Source organism: Geotrypetes seraphini, chromosome 6 (genome assembly GCF_902459505.1).
Source record: "Geotrypetes seraphini chromosome 6, aGeoSer1.1, whole genome shotgun sequence".
Taxonomy (NCBI): Eukaryota; Metazoa; Chordata; class Amphibia; order Gymnophiona; family Dermophiidae; genus Geotrypetes; species Geotrypetes seraphini.
In genome coordinates, this window is record NC_047089.1 from 51,290,418 (window position 1) to 51,303,557 (window position 13,140).

Sequence of the window (13,140 nt, forward strand, 5' to 3'; positions counted from 1 at the left end):
ATTCCTTTTTAATTCTTACAACAAGTGTAATTAAAAACAATACAACAAATTTTCACAAATCACTTTTAATTACAAGCATATGTTCTTATAAATATAATAAATAAATATCCCCCCATATTATCAATATTTCCATAACCATATTATACCTGTCTCCCACCCTGACCCAAATATGAAGAGAGAAGTTTTGTAATAGTTTATTTCTCTGCACAAAGAACTGCTTGAGTTTCCTTGAGATTTTTGGTACTTCTGGGGGTTTTTTAATGTAGGATACAGTGTTGAATTCATACACTTTTCTTTAAACAGCTGCTAAATATGTCAAGAGAACTGAGTGATTTGAAGAGAAACCTCAAGGAGGCGACCGCTGTTCTTGCAGCTGAACCTCTGAACATAGATGCTTCTTCTGAGCCCACATTCAGTTCCACAGAAGCAGCCATCCAGTCCATGCTAGAGTGCCTAAAAAATAACGAGCTTGCAAAAGCGTTACAGCACATCCGAGAGTGCAGGCAAGTTCAGCTAAGTGCTTTCTACTTTGCAAATGGTTTTATTTTTAAATGGTTATCCTAGACCTGAGGGAAGAGTCTGCCTTATGTATACAGTCCCCAATTATCTCTTGTAAACCTTATGTAAGCACTGTAGTACCACGAGCTGCTGTGAGAGGTCGCAGCAGCCATTTTGCAAAGTTGCCGCAAGGGGGCTATGCTACTGGCACCATCAAGGCTGCTGGACCACCAGCAAGTGGGTTCAAGTGGAGGGGAGGTGGTCTGGACCTATCTGAACAGCTGCAGGGAGAGGGAGGGAATTTGCCATGGGCTGGGGAGGATGGGAAAAAGGGTCCATGATTGGTGGGGGTTTGGGAGGGTATTGGGGAGTCTGGGGGGGGGGGAGAGATTATTCTGCAGAGGAAGGGGGATGGAAAGAGAGCCTGTGAATAGGGGGTTGGGAGGGGGATCGAGGCTCCAGGACTGCTTTTTTTTGCTTTAAAAGAAAAAAAAGAAGTAATGCGGCGGCTCAATATTCAGTCAGGGCTGCATAACTCCTTTGGGACCCCAGCTAATATCAGCTGAGTCCATATAAGCACCAGGCTGCCCAGATTTATGCACTTATATTCAGTGTTGGTTCCCAGGCATGGCCTGGCGCTGAATATCAGTGTGTAATTTAGCCTGCAACAATAAACACTTAAAAAAGAACTGGCTGAATATTGTGGGTAAATTTTCACAGACTTTTGTTTCCTGTTTTGGCTCCCTGACTTTTCCCCTGCTTCATTGCTAAATCCTTGCTCCCCTCTTTGCCCTTGATAAAACATTGCAGTCACCTCCAAGGTCTCAACTTTACTCCCTTGAGCTAGTTGTTTTGTTCTTGGCCAATGGAGCATTATCATGCAGGTACTCCCATGTCAGTATGTAATCTGAGGTTTGAAGATGTGATCCTTGGTGGACTTCAAAGCTCAGGGGGTCGAAGGCACCAAATCCGGGTAAGCCTCGCAGGCCGCAGCACATGTGAAATACAGCTGCGCATTCGACAGCCATCCACCACAAATGAGGCATGAGTCTATGACATCCTGCCCTGGGGAGGTTATCTATGTGGTTTTCTTTCAAAAATGAAGCAGGCAAGTATAGAAAATAACTTTAAAATTAAATCTGGAAAAATCCAAGATGGCCACTGAGGGCCTGTTTTGACTAAAAATAGCCCAGGAAAACCACAGAGAACCCTCAAAAAATGGTGATTTTAGGATTCAGGGGTGGGAGTGGTGGGGGGTAGGGCATATAGGGAAACCACCTAAAAACTCCTTTTTAAATACCCCCCCCCCCAAATCTCTGATTCAAGCTGTTAGCTGATACTCACAGAAACATGTGCTGATAGGAAAATATTGCAGATAAGAATTAAAACAGCTCACAGGGAGATTATCTGACTCAACTTGTTGGAAAGCTGACCTTTGAATCTTCTGATTGCCTCACCGGCCTGACATCCACGGCTGGTCAGGCCTAAAATCTTGAGTACCAGGAGAAGTGTTGCAGTACAGAAAGTGATGGGGAACCAGTCCCAGAAAACAGGAATGTGCCTGGAGCCAGGGAAAGCAGAGCAGGGAAAAGATCCAAGCCTGTGGGCAATGAGGAGTCATAAATTGAAGATGAGGTAAATCTACCAATGAAAGGAAGTCTCATCTGTAGAAGAGAGTGAGCATTGGGAAGCAGTGAAGGGATGGGTGAGTCAAACCTGCATGGTATAACAACTGGCTAGGGGAAAGTGCTTTGGATCTTGATGGGGAGAGGAGGGAGCTAGAAGGCAGAGCAGGCTAAAACAATTTAAGGAGTGGAACAGGCAGGGCGCTATTATACTCCAGCATCAAATTATGCCTATACAGAAGGAAAAAAAATTTAAAAGTGCAGAGGGAGGGGGGAAGAGGACTTGGAGGCGCAAAGAAAAAAATTAGGAGAAAATGAAAAAACTTGGGGAAAAGAGAGTGAGGTGTAGATGGGCTGAGGGGAGAGAGGGACTAATTGGGGTGGAAAGTGCAATGGATGTCCTGAATGGGAGGGAGGAAAGAGAGACAGAATGATTATGATGCTGACTAGCAGCAAGGGGGTTGGAGGAAGGCGAGACTGACAGGACCCTAGCTTTTGATTTGGCCACATGAATCTTCCCTATGTCCACGTTACCTTCCCTGCTCAAAAGTTGGCTCCTTTGTGGGAGGATGAAGCTGCTAGCTCCGAATCCCTAGCAGCAGGGGCACAGGGTGAGGAGGGCCTCAGCAGCTGTTCTTTAGTCCCACAAACCAAACTAGGAGGCCAGGCTATAGAAGTTCTTCAACTCTGCTGGCCATGTCAGGAGGAAATGAATATGGGCAGGAACAACAGCTTTTCTCAGACACATTAGGAGGAAGCTGTATCTCCTCCTTTACTGCATTGCATGGTCAGGTGCTGGGTGTATAGGGTGAGGAATGGCCAGCAGGAAAAAATTAGTGATAGTGCCTCTGTATAAATATTTAGTGAGGTGTTATTTAGAGCAGTGGTTCCCAACCCTGTCCTGGAGGACCACCAGGCCAGTCGGGTTTTCAGGATAGCCCTAATGAATATGCATGGAGCAGATTTGCATGCCTGGCACCTCCATTATATGCAGATCTCTCTCATGCATATTCATTAGGGCTATCCTGACTGGCCTGGTGGTCCTCCAAGACAGGGTTGGGAACCACTGATTTAGAGTACTGAGTACAGTTCTGGAGATTGTACCTTCAAAAAGATATAAACCAAATTATATACCAGAGTGCAGCTACTAAAATGATCAGTGGTGGTCTTCATAAAATACATTATAAACAGACTTTTCTATCTCTTAAATTTATTTTATGTTATTTTTAATTTTTTATCGTCTTCATTATTTCTATTTTCTATTTCTTTGAATTTTGATCTTGGAAATGTATTACATATTTTTATTTTAATCAGGTACTTTAGCTAGATTGTGAGCCTTCGGGACAGGTAGGATAGTTTTTCTCAAGTACCTAATTTCATTTTAGTTTGATACATTGTAAACCGCTTAGGTCAGTAAAGTGCAGGAGTGGTATATCAAAACTTAAATAAACATAAACTTAGATCTAAACATGTATACTTTGAAAGAGAGGCAGGAATAGGGTTACCATATGGCTCCAGAAAAAGGAGGACGGATTGACACATCCAGGTTTTACTTCCATTGCTTTAAATGGAAGTAAAACTCAGATGTCTCTATCTGTCCTCCTTATTTCCATTGATTTCAGTGGAAGTAAAACCCAGATGTCTCAATCCATCCTCCTTTTTCTGGAGTCGTATAGTAACCCTAGGCAGGAAAGAGGATAGACCTATAACTGCCTTTTTCAATGGAAAGGATGCTTTAGAAAGAGGGTAAAAGGGGGCGATCTCAGCAGTAATCTAAGGAAATATTTCTTTACAGAAAAGGTAGTGCTCATGAGGACAGTTTCCCAATAGGGGTGTGGGAGATAGGGACAGTGTCAAAATTCAATAAAACAGATGACCACAGAGGATCTCCCAGTGACAAGGAGTTTGAGAGAGAGAGGGCTGTTACTTTGGATGGGCAGATTGAATTGGCTATATGGTCTTTTTCTGCCATTCTTTCCTATACTCCTGTGTTAGTTATAAATGTAACCTTCTAGTGCAATGTGTCTAGTGGTCCTGAATGCTAAGGTTTTGCATCTGAATCCTCAAGTTGTTTTTAGAATGTTGTCAATCAACTTTTGAATTCTGCCTCCATCCTAGGGAGCTGCTGCTGCCCCTTCAGTTTTTTTTCTGCAAGCAAGTTGCTTAGAAGTATTTCTGCTCTGCTTTATGATTTTATTATTTTGGGGTATTTTATTCTAAGTGTTCGGTCGGAGGTTCAGTGCCTAGAGTTCCCACTTGTTGGGACCTCTGCCTAGGAGAAGACCAGACTCGTACTTTGAAAGTCTTCTGCTAGGCGACACCTAGCTAGCCAGCCTGCTTTTGTATTTTTTGAGCTCTGCGTAGCCGCTTGCATCCATGATTTATCACAAGCTGTTTGGCTCCTTCCCGGCCACCGATTACGTTAAAAGCACACTGCACTAGAAAAGTTGCTACCTCATGGGCAGAGACTTGGGCAGTTTTGCCTGAGGAAATCTGTAGAGCAGCTACTTGGTCTACCCCTCATACCTTTACCAGCCGGGAAAGATGCCGCTTTCGGATCCTCTGTTTTGAAGGCAAGCTCAGTGGGTCTGCCCTAGACTCCAGGGACTGCTTTGGTACATTCCTAACATTCAGGACAACTAGACACATTGCACTAGTAAGAAAGATTAGGTTCTTAACCTCAATAATTTTTCTTGTAGATGTGTCTAGTGGTCCTGAAGCCCCGCCCTGCCAGTGGGTTTCGCCTGCCTTAAGATCAGTCCAAATTTGGAGAATTCTCTGTCTCAGATGAATTGAGAGGATATTTTTTTTTAAAAAAAGGAAAACACTCAAGAACGTAAAATCTGGGTTAAGTCTCTGCTCAATAGAACATGCAAGTAGCTATAAGCTGTATATAAGATTTGTACCTGCTTTGAGTGTTATAATGTTAATGGATATGTGAAGAGCAGGATAGAATTGTAGTGTCAGGGATTTTTCCCCATTTCCCACCTGGTTATGTCTGTCATTACAGTTCTACATGATTGTTTTTGTACAAACTGAGGGGGCAGGAGCAGCTCCCTAGGAAAGAGGCAGAGTTCAAAAGATGATTGACAGCATTCTGCAAGTAACTTGTGCATTCAGATGCAAAACCCTAACATTCAGGACCACTAAACACATCTACAAGAAAGAAGACTATAAAGGTAAGAACCTAGTCTTTCTTTAGTATGTACAACACATGCCTGTACTTTTGTATTTGCTAGCTGCATAGACAGTAAAGCTGAGAGATGTTTCCAAACAAAAAGCAAGGCACGAGGTCCGATTAACAAAACTGTTGCTCATAGCCAGAAAAGCCTGACTGAAAGGGATATGCACAGAATTCCTTTGCTGTTCTCTAAAGCACCAAAAAACACCAGGTGGAATACCGATTGTTTGTTTGTTTTTTATATTGACCAATTCTCAGCACTAAAACAAATTATATCCATGCTGTTAGTGTTGAACATTGGTTGGTAAAGGGCTCAAAGTTCCTGGCACATGCCCACAAGAGCTGTACAGTAGGCACAACTCTTGTGCGCATATCCTGTGAACGGGGGGGGGGGGGAGATAATGCAGATGTTTGCTGAGATAAATGGTTCGGGATAATAATCTTTTAAGAATGTTGAATTTCTTAAGATGAAGGACAAAGAGAAGGATCCTTGGGCTGGGGGAGAGCACCAGCTGCATTTTTAGTTTAGGGATCAGCAACTGGGTGGCAGAAAATGGAAGAGGTGTAGGGTGATGTGCTGTATAACCATAAGAACATTACATAAGAACATAAGAATTGCCGCTGCTGGGTCAGACCAGCGGTCCATCCTGCCCAGCAGTCCGCTCACGCGGTGGCCCTCAGGTCAAAGACCAGTGCTCTAAATGAGTCCAGCCTCACCTGCGTACGTTCCACTTTAGCAAAAACTTGTCCAACTTTGTCTTGAATCCCTGCTCCTGGCTGCCAGTAACTTCCTGCCCTCCCAAAGTCTACATCTGCCTCAGACCTTGCCTGTTCTTCTTGGGAAACAGAAGAACAGCTATAAAAAGCAACCTGCCCTAATGACTAAAACCTACCTACAGCTCCAGAGCTGTCAGTAGATTTTTGCCGCTAAGGCAGGGGATTTCCATGAGCTCTTGTACATTGGAGGTAATCTGTAATGGAGATCATTTTAATACTAGCAAGTTCATTAGCATAGAACTTTCGGTCACTGCTTCTGTGCGTTGTAAACCATAGCTGAAAGCCTCTGTGCAATAGCCACACAGCAATGCTTCATTTAGACTGGCTAAAACCATCATAATCTGGAAGTGGTGGGGATCAGCTAAGAAACATAAAGGTGAGAGAGACATTGAGCCAAAGATTTATGATGATGTGGACAACAGTCTCATGAACGATGAGAATAAGGATTCATTGGCCGGAAAGACAGCAAAGAAGCTGACACGCTACGCTCCCTGGGGAAGAAAAGAAGATCCACAAACACAACCAAGGAGCACCAAATCAATCTGGAAGCCAAATTATTAGAGAAATAAGTCAGAAGTTGACAAAAGACAGATTTCTTCCCTCCTTGATTTCCCATTTCAAGACTTATTAAGCTTACTGTACTTAACATAGTAATGATTTTATGGCATACTAATAGTCTGAGCTTTTTCTTGGCATATACTGTATATATAAGCTGTTTACACATTTTAGAGCACTAGTTTTCCCCTGTGTATTTCTATTTCTTGACTGACAAAACTAACAACCTTCCTGCATCCAAGATTTAAATGCTGTATTTTGTGCTGTCCAGATGTCCAGATGTTTAAAAAAAAAATCAGTAGTAACATTCTATTCATGCCATTCATCAAGTTTCTTGTCAAATAAATAGCACCATTTTTGTCCAGTATGTCTGTCATAAAGATTGTAAGCTCTTTCGAGCAGGGACCAACTCCTGCATGTTTAATGTACAGTGCTGCATGCGTCTGGTAATGCTATAGAAATAATAAATAGTAGTAGTAAATGAGACTTTGCAAGCCTGATTTGCTTTGTACCTCTGCCCCTGAGTCAGGCCCAGAGTATTAAAATAGAACAATGTTAGCACAACTATTACTCCACACCTTAAAAAAATTGTACAGATCATGTCACATACAGGAGAGAGATTGGAGGAGGTATAGGTTTCGCATCATGGAAAATTATACCGAGAGTTAATTTCTTCACAAAATTGCTTTTGTTAACTTTGGGTGAGGCAAGTACAAGATATGTCTGTGCTTCCGTGCCTCCCACCCCCCCAAAAAAAAAAAAAAACCATGCATGAAGAAGCTTTCCATACTACAACAGCAATAAAGAACATTTTCAGTATAGAGGAAAATTACTAGGCAATATCACAAAATTATTATGACTATAGGACATCCCATAGACTTGGATTATTGGACCTTATATTAAAATAAGGTAAAAACTGAAACCGTGACAATCAATGATGTAGCCAGAACTGTTTTTTTAGTGGGGTCTAAGGTTAACATGGATAGGCACCACCCAATTTATATGTTAACCTACCTTTGGTTCTACTTTCATTGGCTCATGTCACTGCCACTAACCAGGTGGACTTGACTTCAAGGTAGAGAAGCCATGACCAGCACAGGCCAACCTATGGCTACACCCCTGATTACAGTAGCCTTTTTCAAATCTGTTTCTGGCCTGCTTAAAGAGGATAAGTAAACATTTTAAACATGTGCCAGTGGAGCTCCTTTATTATCCCTTTACAACCTGCACCATTGCACTTAGTCTCAGAGATTCTACCACCTTCCCAACTATATCACTCTAGTTCTTAACTGCCCTAACTGTTATAAAGTTCTTTTAAATGTTGACATTTAGTCTTCTGTTATAAAATTGAAACCTCAACTTGCATGTTAAATTTAATACAATCAAACATCTTAAAGATTTAGTTAGAATGTTTATTACAACCTATGCTTTCCTCTCCACTGTATGCACAATGTATTTTAGGTAGCTACATAAATCTGAAAAAAATAAATGTATAAGATTCTGTTTGCCAGCTTATGATTACACTGGAACTACAAATGCCCATGTTAGAGAATTTGCATAATGAATTGGTTGGTTAGACTGTTTCTGTGGAGGAGGAGGATGGATATACTGTAATAGTTGTGTATGTTTTGCAGAAATTTCACCAGAATTTTTTACATTTCTGCCTCCAGAAATTTATGGCCCAATGACATCTTTGGAAGCAGTTCTGATGATGAGGTACAGACACTCCTGAATATTTATTTCCGGCATCAAACCCTGGGGCATACTGGCACCTATGCCCTGGTGGGCTTCAATCAAAACCTGTCTGAAATCTGTACCAGACTGATGGAACTGAACATAGAGATTCGAGATATGATCCGCAGAGCTCAGAGTTGCCGGGTCGTCACTACATTTCTTCCAGAATCAAGCATGTCAGATACTAATCTCTGACAGGACTCTTGTGTCCTACTTTTGTCTCAAGCTGGGACTGCTGCCCTCTTGGAGTGAGGTCATTCAGCATCTACAGAACCTTAAAAAGTCTTGGTCAAGCTGTTCTCACTCTTGTTACTCTTAATACTATCTCTACGACTAGGTGGGCAGAATTTCAAATGTGCAGCAGTACTGTAACAAAGGTCATATAGAGCAACTAAGACAGGTTATTGTCTTTGTTGTGAACCCTGAACAACTGCAACTCACTACTGAAGACATGACTTCCATTGCATACCAAAGCCTCCAATACTGAGCAGTACTTTCTATAGAACTTAAATTTTAAGTTGGCAAAAGTGCAATGCTGCCTTCAAGAAAGGTTAAATACATATATATTTTATGTTTTTATTGGGGGGGTTTTGTAATTTTTTTTTTTTTTTGGCTTGTAAAAAAGTTTGTAGACATTTTTTAATTTTTTCAGCTGCGTGAAACGACAGGCTAAATGAAGCTGACTGCAGGAGATTCCAAGTTTGTGGTTGATCAAAAGCTGAGAGCCTGTGTAAATGAAAGCAAAACTATAAATGGACTACACTTTAATATACACTGTAATTGGAATATAATTGTTGTATTGTAAAACACTGAGCTGCTAGGAGTACATTTCCTAACATTGCTAGGCTACTGTATAATACTGGATTAGAGAACTATTATCATCTGAGTACCAAGGATGGTCTAGGTTAATTATTATTATTATTTTTTTTAATGGATCTTGGCTGCTTTTTATTAGATGGTCGCTGTTATTAACATATTTATACTAGCTTTCATTCCCACCTTGGGGAAAGAAAGTCCCAGCCATCGCTGAATTGTGACATCTACTGAATGGACTCAGGGTACACGTGTCCTGGTTTCTTGAAGGGATCTATGACCTGTAACATCCTGCCCAAGGATTGTGGCAGTGATGGCTGGGCTAGATGAAGGCTCAGGGCACTAGCACCCCAGCAGAGGCCAATTGAGCTGGAAGCCTAATGGAACAAGAGGAAACTGCCGGGTCAAAAAAATTATATATATATATATATATTTATACTATATGAAAGAAGACTGCTTTAACTTACCTTTGCCATTTTGTAGGAAATGAAGACGTTCAAATTTTAGATTTAAAGTCATGCATGCACGCTTTTATTTAATACAACCTTGGATTATAAAGAGCGTCAATAATTCAGGGAGATCAGGGTTCTCACTTCTAAGATGCATTATTTGTAATGTAAATGAACTATAGTAAGATTTTGTTTCTGTCTACAGTTGTCACTGTCCAGTGTTCAATATAATTTGTGCATGCGACTGTCATACAGTGGAGACACTTTTCATCCAGACACATTCTTTGCTGTACCCTGACGGTTTGTGTGAAAGCCTGGTTCATTTTTTTGTTTTTCTGTTCAGTATGTTAATTTTAATGAAATGATAAAAGGTAATCTATCACAATGCTGCTCTGTGCTGGTCAAGGGAGATTTTTGTCTGCTTTGTATTAAATGAAACTACAGTATGGATAACCATTGGGACAAGCTCTGAATATACTGTTGTGATGATCAGAGGCTGATTGAGAAAAATGTAAGGAGACTGATTACATTTCATTGTTGACATTTCTTAAGCTGGTCTCGCAAGTGATTGTTGTGACTGTGTTTTCCTATCTCATTTTTGAATCTTAAAATGAAGATTATAATTGGCTCTCCTTTTCAAACATAATGGATAAATCCAAAAACAGGAGAGAGATTTGTCAGTTGCTAAGTCTTAGTAATGACTAGGAAAGTGCCAAACTGACTCCCTTGAAGCTGATATACAAATCCCATGAGGCTTTGGTCAGAATACAGTACTGTCCATTCTTTCTTAATTAAAAAAACAGTTTCAGCAGGTCCCTTACCTCCTTGGTAGGCCAGTCAGAGTTCCACAGCAATTGGAATAGTCAGTGGCACAATATTCAGTAGGTCATGAGTAGGTAGAATTTTTTTTTTTTTTTTTAAGTGTGTGCACTCTCCTCCTTCTAGTAGCCCTGGGACTTGCTTTCTTGCCATTACCACCATCTCCACTACAGTGTTGAGTGGTTGCACAGCAATGAAAATTCCTTTTGAAGTTCGGCCTCAGTATTCCTTTCTGCAAATGGTGGTACATCCTTTCTGAAGTTGTATACCTTCTTCCTTGGGTGGAATATATACCACTGGTACTGGAGAAGGGTAATGAAAGGAGCTGATAGAACTTTGCAGCCTTGCTGTTGTTAGGAGGATGCCTATTGGATAGGTTTGGTCTCTGTAGAGAAAGAGAGAGACCAGTCAACGAAAGGAGGATATATGAAAAGCAGCACTGGGGCAGCTCCATTTGTGACTTGACACCTTTATGCCTAGTCTTTCTAATGGCCAAATATGGCTCTGCTAATTAGATGTGCCATTATAGAAGTTTAGGGCATTCAGTACACATGAAAAGTGTAAAGCTTGGCATTATGGGATGCCATACTAGTGGCAGAAAGCTGAATGAAATTGGATGAATTGGTGGCCAATCTTACATCTACTGCCCTACAGAAACATCTTTAGTCTGAGGTCAGATCTGCCACACCCCAGGTTACCTCAGCAAAAAATGGTGTACCATGGGGCCGCTGAGGTGTTCCACAGCAATTTTTCCATGGGATGGACTACCCACACACTAAAAAATAGACTTTATTTTTTTGCACAGGGGGCATAGTCTGAGGGGTGGAGAGTGAGCACATCTATGCACATTGGATTAGCACAAGTTTAGCATGTGAGTTCCTACCACATACAAAATAGGTGGTGGTAGGAGCTCATGTGCTAATGTCCATGCACCAGTGAGAAAATTAACACTGGCCATTTCCTGCTTCAGTCAAAATGGCTTTAGCACGCAGGAAAGACCAATGTAAGGATACACTAAGGCCACTTTTTTTTTTTTTTACAGCTTAGTAAAAAGGTCACGATTTGGGTCCTATTTAAGGATCTAGGAATTGGAGATAACAGAACAAAATGTATAATGTTCCACTGGGAGTACTTTTTTTGCCAAAATTGATGTTATGTTTTTTAAATTTTAAATTCTAATTGTTTTAGGAGTCCAATCAGTATTGCTCCTAAAGCCTCAATCATAATTAGTATTAAATGTTGATTTTTTTTCCCAAGTCGTTCTACCTCAGTTTATAAATCACAGTATATTTATTTTTTTCCAACTGTTTTTAATCAATTCTGCTATCACCAGGTATTAAGTCTATAAATCATCCATTTTCCTTTTCTATAACCATGATATAAGGAGTGTTGTGTTTCACAAGCCAGTCAGTATTTTAAAGTCCCATAAGATCTTTCTAATTTTCTATAACCTCTTCAATAGAATAATTCCAAAAGTTGTTTGCTAAAGTAAAGGACATACTTCTTGCAGAGGTTAATTTAAACTGCTCAATAATGGTGGTATTTATACTCAGTGGGAGCTGTTTTACTAAAGGCACTGAATAAATGTTCTTTAGTTTCATTTTTGGCATTCCATAATCATAATTATTATTTGAATCATTCTTCAGTCAAACAGCACAGTCTCCGACTGGATTTTTTGACCTGTGATTTAAGTCTTACCAAGTCCATGTACAAATGCATAAATATCTCATCTGTTCCAGTATAAAGGTTCCTCGAGCTCAGTATCCTGTTTCTAACAGTGGCTAGTCCAAGTGACCAGTACCTGGAAGTAGTGTCATCGCTAAGATTCAGTGGGCCCTTGGCCAGAGAATTGAGATAGGCCCTCCAGGGTCTGGCGCTCCCTACCCCAAGTCAGATACCTCTCCCCCACGCTCAGCTACATACCTGCCTGCTGGGTCCACAGCTACAGTGTCGGAGAAGACACTAAAGCAGGGGTGCCCAACGCGTCGATCGCGATCGACCAGTAGCTCAGGAAGGCAACGCGAGTCGATCGCGGAGCCTATCCCGGGCTCTGTGATAGACTCGTGTTGCCGTCCTGATCTACGGGCCGATCAGCCTTCCTCTCCAGTTTTCTTTCTCCCTAGGACCTTTTAGCTGGGCGATCCGCCCAGCTGTCATCTGCCGCTGCTGAACAAAAAACCGGGTCCTGCCTTCGCGGAAACAGAAAGTAGGCAGGACCCGGCAGGAAGAAGAACAAATGCTTGTCTCCCGCATTAGCCCGTAGCGAACGCTTGCTTCAGGGCTCTCAACATATGCGTGCCGGCTTCTCTTCTCTTCCCTCCGAAACCGGAAGTTATGTCCGGGGGGGGGAGGGGAGAAGGGAAGCCGGCGCGCACATGTTGAGAGCCCTGAAGCAAGCGTTCGCTACGGGCTAATGCGGGAGACAAGCATTTGTTCTTCTTCCTGCCGGGTCCTGCCTACTTTCTGTTTCCGCGAAGGCAGGACCCGGCAGCATTTCCCCTAATAGGTCGATCGCGATCTTGGGCTGATCAGCCTTCCTCTTCCCGATGGCAGAATTGACGTCAGGGAGAGGAATGCTGGTTGGCCGAAGCAGGGAGAGCTTGGGGCCTGTTATTGGTGGCGTTTGGGTCCTGGTCCCCGATGGCAATGGCAGTGGCAGTGGCTTGGGGGAGGGCAGGGAGAAAGAAAG

At 41.9% G+C, this 13,140-nt stretch overlaps 1 protein-coding gene and 1 long non-coding RNA gene across 9 annotated transcripts in view; one reads left to right on the plus strand and one right to left on the minus strand.

The window, feature by feature from the left end:
• Positions 1-10,085, plus strand: part of FRY (FRY microtubule binding protein) — a 501,309-nt gene extending 491,224 nt beyond the window's left edge. For all 7 annotated transcript variants that reach the window (XM_033948462.1, XM_033948457.1, XM_033948458.1 and 4 more), the window contains 2 exons: positions 304-503; positions 8,307-10,085. In XM_033948462.1, the coding sequence (XP_033804353.1) occupies positions 304-503; positions 8,307-8,565 (459 nt within the window). In that variant the 3' untranslated portion in view covers positions 8,566-10,085. The remainder of the gene's footprint in view (positions 1-303; positions 504-8,306) is intronic.
• A 249-nt stretch (positions 10,086-10,334) lies between these two features.
• Positions 10,335-13,140, minus strand: part of LOC117362285 — a 35,468-nt gene continuing 32,662 nt past the window's right edge. For both annotated transcript variants that reach the window (XR_004539862.1, XR_004539861.1), the window contains exon 5: positions 10,335-10,836. This is a non-coding gene — a long non-coding RNA (uncharacterized LOC117362285). The remainder of the gene's footprint in view (positions 10,837-13,140) is intronic.